This window comes from Cyprinus carpio, chromosome A8 (genome assembly GCF_018340385.1).
Source record: "Cyprinus carpio isolate SPL01 chromosome A8, ASM1834038v1, whole genome shotgun sequence".
NCBI lineage: Eukaryota > Metazoa > Chordata > Actinopteri > Cypriniformes > Cyprinidae > Cyprinus > Cyprinus carpio.
Genome location: NC_056579.1, coordinates 11172700 through 11186350, shown reverse-complemented (window position 1 = coordinate 11186350; position 13651 = coordinate 11172700). Strand labels below are relative to the sequence as shown.

Below are 13651 nucleotides of genomic sequence, written 5' to 3'. Positions count from 1 at the left end.
GAAAAAAATCAAGAAAATAAAATGCTTTCATTCAAAAACTCCAGCAAACACTCAAGTAATGTTTTGTGCACACAGGGATAAAAAGTACCCCATTTGTACAATTAATTATACTGCTGGATCTTTAATGTTTTGGGCATATTTTTCTGCTAGAGATCCTGGATATCTCGTTCAGATACATGGCATCATGGATTCTATCAAATACCAACAGATAAAAAAAATGAAAAACTAACTGTCCATGCTAGAAATCTTATAACTGGCCAAGGTTGGATCTTCCAACGGGACAATGATCCAAAAACAAACATTAAAACAGTGGGTAGTACAATTCGACAACGAAAAATGCTGTCGATAAAATTATGGTTTATTAACATCTACACAATAACCCTAAACCTACCCTTAGAGTAATGCAAATACAGTAATTATGTGTTATATTCGCGGTTTAAGCTAGAAGGGATACATTTACAGCAAACCAACAATAAATATATTTTTTTTCTACCTGATAGATTGTGTTTTATTAAAGTCTATACCTACCCCAACCCTAAACCTACCCTTACAGTGATGCAGATACATTAAGTATTGTTAGGTGCGTGGCGAGCGGCCACTTACAGTCGGGGGCGGAGAACGAGAGTGGCCGCTTGCAGTCGAGGGCGGAGTTGAAAACAGACACGCATTTGCCGGACACTTTCTGCTCCCATTAGTGACACTCACGTGGTGTTTGCATACTTTATCACAGATGAAGTGAATTAAATGCAATATTTGTCAAATACACAGACATTTTCATGAGCAACAGAAACACTTTTATATACTGCGTAATACAGCGCCATCTTAAAAAAAGCTTTTACCGTTCTAAAAACACAATTTTGTGGCCATTATTGGAACTGAAAAGGCTAGAATAAACCCGAAACACACATCATCGTTGTCATGCGGTGAAATCTGGCCAAACGTGAAACAGCTGTGTCGTTATCAGCACTTCTGCAGCCGCTCTGGAGAAACTGCGGTGGCTGAGTCAGCCGGCTGCTTTCGAAACGCTCTCGCAGTACTTTGATGCCATACGTGATAGTAATGTGGCGTCGGCGCCGTCTCAAGTCGGACAAAATTTCTAACCGTCATGAAGTCGAACACACCCAATATCAAGACATCACCAAAAAAAACTGTAATCAAAGCAGCTCTGCTCATTTAGCATGAGAAAAAGGACGCAATATTGATGTGCGCATGCGCAGTAAGCCCTGGTAGGACGATCTGACGAGTAGGATAAAATGTCAGGATAAATCTGCTGTGTGTGTGCACTTTGGATGGGTTAAATGCAGAGCACACGAATTCTGAATATGTCACATCACTCACTCACACTCATAAAAATGAGTGGAGTGAACTAGAGAGGAAAAGCAACACGGACCTGGAAATCAGAAGGGCCTGGATGAAGGAATGTCTCTGATCTCTTGTCAGATGTTCTCCAAAATCTTCAGGCATTATGGGTTAAATGCCTCTGTGCCTTAAATTTAATGCGTATTTATTTTGCACAAAATGAAAACCAAAAGGCATTTGTTTCACTTTCATTCTGAAAAGACGGCACAAAATTAAAACCAAGGTAAAAAACAAAAACAAAAAAAAAATCAATAGTTTTTAGCCTTCGGAAATGTTTATTTATGAATATAAATGAAGAGTGGACACACGTATAGAGTTTTGCAAGTGTATCTTGAGAAATGTCAGGTGTTGCATAACCGAATTTTCAAAAACTGCGTTATTATTTCTGATCGAAAGCATAATGCCACACAGACATATTTTTAGTAAAACACTAATTTTAACCAATTGTAAAATCAAGAACTAGACATACTCAACAGAAAAAATACTCACCAAAGAAAGAAACAGTCTATTCCACCTGTCCGCCCAGCAATAGAGCTAATGACGGTGTTATGAAAGACTCTTCTTCTTCTTCTTTTCTTTTTTTAATGGCGGTTGGCAAACCCACTTAAAAGGTGCATTTCCAAAAAACCGTATTACACAAACAAAAAACTAATTAAAAATGTTGACGACATATAAAAAAAACAAAAACAAAACAAAAACATTACACAAGGACACAATTATTTTATATACTTCATTATGTCATCTTCAAATTCCATTATTAAACCTATTGTTTTCAATAATTTATAATTGCATTATAGACTTTATACTGTGCTGGAGCATACTCTAGTATTGTCTTAAGAACTGTCATTTGCTCAGACTCCTACTCTGTCTTAATAAGTTTTATTAAGTGGCAAGTCTGCATCTAGACTAGACATTTATATGATATCCCACAAAGCATTTTCAAAATTGACCAATATAGATTAAGTATTTAATTTCTATGGGTACCGGCACATGTTGGGATAGAGGGAAATGAGGAAGCTGATCAAATGGCCAAGAAGGCATTAAAACAAACTGATATAGATATAAACATATCACTTAGTAAAGCATAAATGAAAGGAATAGGGTCGGCATCTATACAACATTCAAAAACAAGTTGGAAATGGAAAGAAATAAAGGGTCGGCATCTATACAACATTCAAAAACAAGTTGGAAATGGAAAGAAAAAATATGGAAGTAGGAAGGAGGAAACAATAATATCTAGACTCCGTCACGCAGCTCTTAATCAATCATTGTTTAATATTGGTAAACATGAATCAGGTAATTGTGATAACTGTGGTATTCCAGAGACTGTGGAACATATCCTATTAACACCGTGAAGCAATATGAAAGAGTAATAATGTGATTAATAGAAGAATTAAGTTTGTTGAATATGAATGTATAACAGTTAATGTCTGTATTTCCCCGACCCAATTAAGAGCTATCAGAATGGCTATCATTCCTGCTGAATAAACTGATAAATGATTACTTGTCCTTTTTCCAATTTTAATCTTAAATTGAGGAATGCTTATAGACACTGCTGTATTTCCTAAAAACTTTGGATCCATTAGTAAATATTTTAATTTCCTGACATAATTTGCTCCATGTATATTTGTGCAATCTCATTCTTGGAAACATAACCCTTATTATTATTAATTTCTTCGGTATTCACAACAAAACAAAACAACCCAAACTCAAAACAAAAAAACAACAACAAAAAAAAAAAACAGCAAAACAAAAACAAAAAAACTAGCCCGGGGTTTCTTGTGGTCACCTAAACCCGCGGAAATAGTGCAAAAGTTGACCAATACCGCTGACTTGCAAACACTGGTGTTACCGTTTAACTGGTTTCCGTGTTATCTGGGCTGCATCGAAAACTCTAAGGCAGAAAGGCATCAAGGCACGTTCGAATCCAAATTCTGCTTTACTTCCTGTCTCCGGAGGTACCTTCTCTGGGCCGAATTTTGGAGGCAGCACAGATGTATCCTTCGCTGTCGCTTTGATATCCCACAATCCTGTGTGTTCCATTCAGGGGGGCAGGGTTTCATATTTTATTGAAGCATCCCTGGGCGCCGCCATTGGCTAGCGGACCCCCACCTGCTGTTAGCATTCCATTGACTCCCATTCATTTTGGCATCACTTTGACCGTGAATAACTTTACATCTGAGGCGTTTAAAGACTCCATTTGTCCATTCATTATTTCTAAAGAAACACGAAAATGTATAAAAGACTCCATAACCTTGTATCTTACGTTATGGCCCCGTAGAAGCAGTTTTTCTAAAAATAGGCTAACGATTGCGTCATAACCTGCGACTCTCTGTCGCACAGTACAGAAATTACCATATGGACAGGAGGAGAAGCTTGCAGGCAATCTTTACTGTCTATGAGGCTATCGGGGGACGTGGAGGCATGAAGTCAAGGGAGAAGCTCATAGAGAGCAACGGATTTCGCGCTCAAAGCCACAAAGAAGACGGCCCAGGCGATCGGACGGAGCATGGGCTACATGGTTGTGCTCCACCGGCATCTGTGGCTTACTCTCACTGAGCTGAAGGATGCGGACAGGAGGGCGCTGCTCAACGCTCCTGTATCTCCATCTGGCCTATTTGGAGATGCAGTCCTGAGGCTATCGCGGAGCGTTCTTCTCAGAGGCACAGAAACGCTCTAGGGCGATTGATCACTTCCTGCCGCACCGGGCTGCAGCACAGCCTTCTGCGCGCAGTAGATCCTCATCTGCTTCCAACCGGCCGTCGAAGCGATCCCCCGCTGCTTCCACTGCATCAGCACCAGATCCTGAGCCTTCTGTTCGCGCCAAAACTCCGTGGCAGAGGACACCGAAAGAAAGTCGTCACGGCTTCAAGAAAGGCGGGAACCGTCCCGGGGGAGCTCCTCCGTCGAATCAAAAAGCGGGTTTTACAGCCGGTACTTTGTCGTTCCCAAGAAAGGTGGTGGTCTCCGTCCAATATTAGACCTGAGACCCATCAACCGTGCGTTGTACAAATGCGCTTTCAAAATGACAACGCTAAAGCAGATACTGGCACAGATTCGACCCGGAGATTGGTTTGTTTCAGTGGACCTGAAAGACGCATATTTTCATATCCAGATCGCCCCTCGTCACAGGCGCTTTCTGAGATTTGCGTTCGAAGGCATAGCATATCAGTTCATGGTGATGCCGTTCGGGTTAGGGCTTGCGCCTCGTACGTTTACGAAATGTGTGGATGCAGCACTTTCCCCTCTGAGAGCGAGCGGAATGCGCATACTGAACTATTTGGACGATTGGCTGATCTTTGGCACATTCAGAGGATGTGCTCAACAGCCACAAACACGCTCTGTTTACGTCACCTGGAGAGTTGAGTCTCTGTTGAACGTACAAAAAAGCGTGTTACGCCCCAGCCAAACATCATGTATCTAGGGGTGCAGTTGGACTCGATAACAATGAGGGCGCGTTCTGAGCCAGGAGCGCATACAAGATTTAATGTCCGCTCTGAACGCATTCAGACTGGGCCCCGTCCCGTAGCACTGAAGGAATATCAGAGGCTCTTGGGGCGGATGGTGGCGGCCGCGACGGTCTGTCACCTCGGTCTACTGTATATGCGCCCACTCCAGTTATGGCTAAAAACTCAAGTACCGAGAAGGGCGTGGAAATCGGGCTGTGCCCGCGTTGTGGTCACTCGCAGGTGCTTAAGCGCGCTGAAACCATGGCAGAACCCCAACTTGTACCAGCGCGGCGTCCAGATGGGTCTGGTCACGCGGCGGAAAGTGGTCCACGACGGACACGCGTTGACGACGGGCTGGGGAGCTCACCTGCGATGGCTTTCCGGCTTCGGGCCACTGGACAGAGTCGGAGAGAACGTGGCACATCGCCTCGAGCTGAGAGCGGTTTCTTTAGCCCTTCAGAGTTTTATGACGCAAATCAGGGGGCACCACGTGTTTTCAGATTCGCTCAGACAACATGACGGTGGTATCGTACATAAACCGCCAGGGCGGAGTACACACTCGAAAGCCCTGTACAGTCAGGCAGCACACCTTTTGCTGTGGGCCGATCATCATCTGCTCTTCATTCGAGCAGCGCACGTTCCGGGATGCCTGAACAGTGGCGCGGATATGCTGTCAATGAAACGGGATTCCTCATGGAGAATGGAGACTGAACCCTGGGACAGTGAGACTGATCTGGGAACAGTTTGGGAAAGCGGAGGTGGACCTGTTCGCGACAGAGGAGAACACGCATTGCCCTCTGTTCTTCTCGCTGTCGCGCTCTCCCCTGGGCGGGGATGCACTCACAATGCCGTGGCCGAATGCCCGTCTGTATGCATTCCCCCCGCTAAAGATTTTGTCACAAGTGCTGCACAAAATCAGAGAGGAGAAAGCGTCAGTGTTGTTAGTCGCTCCGTACTGGCCGAACAGGCCTTGGTTTTTCCCGATCTTCTAGAAATACTAACGGCTCCCCCGTTGCCGATCCCGCTGAGACGAGATCTCCTGTCTCAGGCAGACGGCTTGATATGGCACCCCAACCCAGAATGGTTGGAAACTTCAGGTGTGGATGGTGTGCGGGAACCGGTAAACCTGGGTTCGTTGTCTCACCGCGTGATGTACACGATTGCGGAGGCGCGAGCCCCTTCTACGAGACGCCTGTACGCTTGTAAATGGGCAGTCTTTGAGAGGTGGTGCGAATCGAATGGTCGGGACCCAGAAAGCTGCCCCGTGTCTGACATTCTGGATTTTCTGCAACAACGAATGGACGGCGGCAGTATGCCCTCTACGCTTAAGGTTTACGTTGCAACTATCTAAGCTTTTCACGCTGCTATTGACGGGCGCTCAGTTGGGAAACACGATCTAGTGATCAGATTTTTGAGAGGCGCGAGAAGACTAAAACCCTCCCGCCCCCTACAAATGCCATCCTGGGATCTGGCTCTGGTGCTGGGAGCGTTAGCCCTCCCCGCCATTCGAGCCACTTCAGTCTGTTGGCTTTGAAGGAGCTCACGCTTAAAACCGCGCTGCTGCTGCTTCGCCCCTTGGCTTCGTGCAAGCGCGTGGGGGATTTGCAAGCGCTCTCTGTGAATGCGGACTGTATGCAGTTTTTGGACCAGGTGATTGTAACGTCACGCTCAAGCCAAAATTTGGCTATGTGCCTAACTATCGCTCTCGACACCATTTAGAGCGCAAGTGGTGGCTCTTTTCTGCCTTCTCTCCAGAATCGGAGACTTCATTGGACGGCACCCCGAGTCAGGTGTTGTGTCCGGTGAGGGCTTTATGACTCTATGTCAACCGCACGGCTGCGTTTCGGCAATCCAAGCAGCTGTTTGTATGCTTCGGAGGCAGCACCAGAGGACGGCCTGTCTCTAAACACGGCTGTCACATTGGGTGGTCGACGCTATTGCCTTGGCATATTCTAGCCATGGTATGGAATGTCCTATTGGTGTTCGAGCCCATTCGACGAGGGCTGTCTCCTCCTCATGGGCGTGGACTAAGGGAATTTCTATCAAAGATATTTGTATGGCGGGCTGGATGGTCTTTCGCAGAATACCTTCGCCAGATTTCTACAACTTGGACGTGCAGTCATTAGCCTCACAGGGTTCTATCGGTGAGTACAACCTGTGGTTCTTCCTGGCAACCACTAGCCGCTTGACGGCGCTGGTGGTTTCGACCAGGTCCTGCAGGGAGAGGTTCAGACTGTAACACCTCATACGGTCATCCCCTATGTGTGCCCAACATTTCCTTCTAATGGTTGTTGCACTGTTTTGCTATACGCTTGTATGTGGGTTCACAGGACTGTGTCCCTATATTTGTATAGCTATGGGGCTGCGTCTCTTTCAGACATGATTTTTAAGTAACCTGATTGGTCCCCCTCACGGGAATCTATATCCAATCCCTTCGAGGCATGTCGCAAGGTCGTATCTGATTGGCTGGGGATTAACTTCAACTTTAATGTATACAAGAATTATTTATGATTGCTCCGCCGAGGCTGAGCCTTTTTATTCGCTGTTCCCACGGCATTGTTCTATACAGTCCCCAAGGCGTTAACGCCATGTCGAGAGACCGTTCTCGAGAGGGAACGTCTCCGGTTACTGTCGTAACCTCGGTTCCCTGAGAGACGGGAACGAGACATGGCGCAGGCCGTGTTCACTGCTCGGATCTGCTGTACTGTCAATTCAGTCGGAAGATTCTGAGGTTATGCCACCAACACGGCACAATATATAGTGGCGAGGCCCCGCCCATATTTGCCGTCTTGACTGGCATTGGCCAGTGAGAGTTTGCAACTTCACTGGCGTTGTGCAATAGGATTTCAGGTAGGTTAGGAAGGAAGGGAGGGAGTCCCCAAGGCGTTAACGCCATGTCTCGTTCCCATCTCTCAGGGAACCGAGGTTACGACAGTAACCGGAGACATTTTCCATTCCATCACCCTAGGTACTCACACTCCATCCCAGTAGGTGGCGGAAATGCACCAAAAGCTCAACCGCCAACAAACAACAAACAATAAAGAAGAAGAAGAAGAAGAATCCAACGGGTCGCTCTGTCCATTTATTTTACTGTCTATGGTTCCATTCCGTCATGGTTTAGCTAAAAAAAAAAGATGGCGTCTGAAATTTGCGTTTGGTGGTCAGTTTGTGTGTAAATGTATATTTCTAACTTTTTGCACTGTTGATGTTAGTTCTCCCGACTCGCGAAAAATCAGTATTATAGTAATTCATTATTTGTGTAGTTATCAAAAAAACTATTTTGTTGTAGATCATTAAACCGTTACACTGCCTCAAAAGTCTGTCCGAAATCAGTTTCATGAGGTGCCTGAATTCGTGCAAAAACGCTGCCTGCAAAGTCATCCGGTGCGTTTGACTTGAAGCACGGCTACAGACAGCGGTCAACCAGAGCAGCCGCATGCAGTGGGGGGCGGAGTTGAAAACAGACACGTAAAGCCGGACACTTTTTGCTCCCATTAGTGACTCTCACCTCTTTTGTCGTGGTAAATTTGGCCAATTGTGAAACTGTAGTCCAAAATTTACTCAGGAACTAGGGACTTTGGGCTGGTACTCGGTGTGTTTCCATCGCAGGAACCAGGATCTAAATAAAGTTCCGGGTAAAAAAAATACCCCTCAGTAAAGCCGCGTTTCCACCACTGGAAGTTTACCCAGGAACTAGGGACTTTGGGCCCCTGAGAAAGTCCCTGCTCGCAAGGTAGTACTTTTTCAAAGGTCTGGAAATCTCAGGGCACGGCCCCACACTGCACCAGCGCACCGACAGCCAAGACGCCGAGCACTGAGCACCAAACCGCCTCACAGCAACGCCTATCACCACCCTTCCTCTTAATAAAATCCACCCTTCGGGGAACTTACCCTTATCCTCAAGTCGTGTCCTCCTTCACCCCGCCACAATATATATATATATATATATATATATTATAGGAAAATATTAGGATGTTTATTTTATTCTGTTATATTTATTATATTGTATTGTCATCTCACATCATGGATCAAAATTTTTTATAATGTCTTTCTACAATACAAATACATATGTGCTATGATTAGCATCAAACAATCAAATAAAAAAATAAGAAAAAAGATTGCACAACCACCAATTAGGTGGCGATAAGCACTAAGCTTAAAGCATGTTTTGCTTCTCTAATTTTACATGCAGAATAGCCGAAATCACAGCACAGCTATTGTCTTTATCTTGTCTGTAGCCTATTTGATTTTATCAGACGACGGCACGATTATAAATCAGGATTTTTGTGCAGATTAACATCTTGAAAGGGAGAGCTGGTTAGTCTTAATGGGTCGCGTTTCAGTCATTATTTCATATTCATCCCGTTGTCTGACAACAAACAGTAAAATATATAAATGAAAACAGTTTCTAGAATTTAGCTGCATCAAAATACAGAATGTGGCACAGAGAGGCAAACAAATGTAATAATAAATAATAAATGTACATTTTGCATGCTCAGAAGTGAGCTGCCCTGTCTTGTGGAAATACAAACAGGTTGGGTACTGTAAGTAAACTGCTCAGTGCAAAGAAAGCGAAGTAATAAGAACGTGGTAGTTAGTTTTTCCTTGTGTCTAATAGACATGAACAAGGTTCTTTGAAAACATCAATGACCTATGAAACATGTCGACTCTTCATGCTGTTAACTATGGTTTCACTAATGAAAAAAATATATTACATAAAGCATCAATATTTGTCCATGCCCATGTTGATAAGAGTATTAAAAACTTGAAGGCCTGGTTTTACAAACGGGTCTTATCTTAAGACAGGGCTAGGCCTTAGTTAATTTAAGATATTTAAGCAACATTTACAAAAATGCCTTAGAAGAAAATGTTACAGGTGTGCATCTTGACACAGAACAATGACACTGACATATTTTAAAATATGTCAGAGCAAGGTATTTTCAGTTGAGACAGCTCATACATGCATTTTAAGCCTTGTCTGTGAAACCATGGGGAAAAGTATTAATTTTAGGTACATTTTGAACAGATAAGAATGTGTGATTAAATTGTGATTATTCATGAGTTAACTCATGACAATCATGCGATAAATCACGATTATATATTTTAATTGATTGACAGCCCTAAGTTAAAAATGACTAAAATTAAATGTAGGCTTAAAGCTGGTAACTCATCAGTGGACTTTTCCTCTTCAATATAGGCTATATTTTTTCACACTTTTCTCATTCTTACTAATTCAAGTTTTTAGATGAATGAACCTCTGAGGGACCGATTGTCTTCAAAAAAGTTTCGATCACATTTTCATTTTACCTGATTAAGTGTCATTTATGAGCTGAGCTGCTTTGTTTACATCCGTTACTGGGGAAACCACTATATGTTCCAAAAACTACTGGCAGAGAATGAATGTGCATTTTCAATAATCCAGTCTGCAGTTTTTGTTCAGACCAATGCAAAAAATCACCCGCATAAATCAGTTTTTTAAATTAATTTATACATACTACCCATTCATCCATTTTCTTAAAAAAAAAAGGGTTTAAAGGTTCAGTTGTGAGGTTTATCATTTTATAATTTATTTCGTTTTTTGTTAAAACTTGCATCTCATAACAAAATCAAATAATAAAACATTCTGCTAAATGAATAAATGTAAATTAAAGAATCCCATTATAACATGTACATAAAAAATGTAGAAACATTGGACACAATACCAATACCACCTTCAATACCATGACCAATGTGGCACCATTGTGCAGCAGCAAGCATCACGACAAAAAAAGAACCTCAAGGTTGAGCTAGGTAAATGTGTGCAAATGTACAGTATAGGGCCCCATTCCTATATTTGCCTGGGGCCCCCAATTCACTAAATCCGCCCCTGTCAATAACTAGCTGGTCTACCTTAAAAAACAATATTTCTGTTTCTTTTTTGAGCTCTCTTTTTGTTTTAACTTTGAGTGGTTGAAATGTAATAAGTAACATCAAGTCCATGCCCTCCACCAAGATTTCGGACCTGGACAGACCTGAAATATAAAAATCCCATTAATGAAAAGTACATTATGATGGGGGAAAATTGTCAAAGCCTTACCTTATGCCCGGACGAGCCTTTGACTTGTGCTTGAATATGACATACTGGGTTACTGAGACTCCAATAACAACAACAACAACGACCGCAACAGCAGCTATGATTCCAACAACAAGACCATTTGGAGTGTCTTCACATCTAGCATCAGATAACATTGTTCCTGTTTTTATTGTTTACGACCCATACTCTGACATCTGTAGACATGTAACAGTGAGATGTTAGCACGTCCAAACGTATTAGAATGGGAATTTAATGTAAAACTTTGATTACTCACAATGTATGTGGTTGACAAGCTGTGAAAGTGCCATCATTGTAGGTGCCATTAATGCATGCACCACATACAGTATCAGTGTTTGCTGTTCCTGTAAAGATATTAAGACACTGAGTTCCTTAACTGGTTTCATTAGATTAACACTACAGAGATTTTCACACTAAGTACTAATGCCTTAGAGTTGTTTAACATTATTCAAGTTTTTTAAACAGTACACACGTCGGGTCAGTTATTATAAATTCAGGAACATTTGACAATAAGATTTCATTTTTTAAAACATTAGTTAATAGTTAAAGGTGCAGTATGTAATATTGACAGCAAGTGGTTGAAATGGGTACCGCAGTCCAAATTCTAAATGTTTCTGCAGATACAGTCATGCAGCTTTAGCTGTAGCATTTGCATCACAATAAAGCTGTGTATAGCATTATGAACTATATTAAATAAGGTCTAGTTTATTAAGTATTTTGTATTCTTATCTGCCTGTTCTAATATGCAAGTAACTTGTGAGTAGTATTTGCTAATGATTTTTGCACTCACTTTAGTAATATTTACACAAAAATCTGAACATCTGTACCTCTTTGTTGGATGTATTCTCCAGGTTTACATTGAGAATGTTTAACAGCTAATTTACAGCTGCCTTTTTCTTGGATCATGCAGAATAATCCTTCTAGTGGATCACAAACTGTATCTGATAACTGTGTACAGGCCTTCTGTATCCTTAAACCTAAATATATTGAAACAAAGCCGTTGTTTATTATTGAAAAATGAAACATGTTAAATTATTGTATACTTTTGGGTAACTTTAACTCTCTGCTAAAAGAGTAAATGTGAAACACTGACCTGCATCACAGGCCGAGCAGGGAAAGCATATTTCAAGGCCATTAGGTTCATCGGTGTACGTGGATGCACTACAGGATTCACAAGTTGTACTGGTATCCACTGTGCAATGCCATAAAACACGATTACCTTTAAAAAGTATATAGGATATTAAAAGGTTCCTTTTTACAATGCAAACTTTTCTTTGAAAGTCCTACGTCAAGACGACATCTTGCAATTCTCCTTGTAAACAATACTACCTATTGGACTTAAAAACTAAAATTATTTTCTTTTATTACTGTGAACTGCATACTAACCCAGGTGCACACATAGGGCAGCAATGTCCATTTATCTCATATTCAGCACTGGCACAGACACAATAAGCTAGTTCTATGTATAGCAACGCAATAGAAACAATGTATAAAATAACCAACAAAAGCTGCATTTTCATAAAGATGTAAAATGGGTCAGCTCAGTATGTCTGTGCAAAGAGCTGATTTAGTCTTCCCATCAGACTTCAGAAGCACTTCTGTGTGTTGAATTTGGCAAGTTCTGATCATCGTTTTCTGAAAAGAAAATCAGTAAAGGACACAAAAGTAGCACAGATTTAAGTAGCAAATAGTTGGTAGGTATATCACCCACAACCAAAAAGTTTTGAATCAACTATTGAATATTGTTTAATGTAATTTTTCATGTAAACACATGTCTTTGTTTTCACATGCTTTCAAAAATGTATTAGTCCAAGGTTTCATTTATTAACATGTTAACTACATAAGTAACTACATTATCTTACAATTAACAATACTTCTACAGCATTTATTAATCTTAGCTAAAGTTAATAAAAAAATATATTTTTCAAAACAAAATCAACTTGACAATCACTTAAAACGACAAGAACACAATTTCTTTCTTCTCAAGATCCTAAAAAAATATATTTGGCATTACCCAATCAACTTGACAAGCAGTGAATACATTCATTAAACCCATTTACCAACACAAAAGCATAAGAAAAACTTACTTTAAAGGAATAAGATGTTTCTCACAGCTGCAGACCAATCTATTGAGAGGGGAGACAACAATAATGAATAAAGCAATAGCAGATGCAATACAGTTAAAGGGTTAGTTCATCCCAAAATTAAAATATTAAAATCTGTTATTAATTCTGGGATTAAAATCTGTTATTAATTTAAAATTCTGTCATTAATTACTCACCCTCATGTCGTTCCAAACCCATAAGACTTTTGTTCATCTTCGGAACACAAATTAAGATCTTTTTGATGACAGAATGCGGTCAGATTTCCTTCCATTGGATTGCCTTTGTAACTGTACCACTTTGATGCTTCATAAACTTCATGAAGAGATCAGAAAACTAATCCATATGAATCGAGAGGTTAAGTTCAGATTTTCTGAAGAGAACTGATCACATGTTATGGTCGAACAGATTTAATTTAGGCTTTTACTCGCATATAAACACTGATTAGCGAACATAACCAGAAGCACAACCTAACCTATAAATAACGCACAAGAACAAACCTCTTCCAGAAGTTACAAAGGCAGTCAATGGAAGGAAATTTGACAGGATCTTGTCACCAAACATATTTTAATTTGTGTTCTGGAGATGAACGAAGGCTTTACGGGTGTGGGAATGACATGATGGTGAGTATTTAATGACAGAATTTTCAT

At 41.3% G+C, this 13651-nt stretch overlaps 1 protein-coding gene across 1 annotated transcript; it reads right to left on the bottom strand.

Annotated features, from left to right (window-relative positions):
• Positions 1-10552: 10552 nt before the first annotated feature.
• On the bottom strand, positions 10553-12664 carry LOC122145918 (tumor necrosis factor receptor superfamily member 14-like). The gene is made up of 5 exons (XM_042762152.1): positions 12286-12664; positions 11993-12117; positions 11727-11876; positions 11156-11243; positions 10553-11075 (listed from the first exon to the last, which is right to left on the bottom strand). The coding sequence occupies exons 1-5, from the start codon at positions 12417-12419 to the stop codon at positions 11048-11050; spliced, it is 525 nt and encodes a 174-aa protein (XP_042618086.1). The 5' UTR covers positions 12420-12664; the 3' UTR covers positions 10553-11047.
• Positions 12665-13651: the final 987 nt, after the last annotated feature.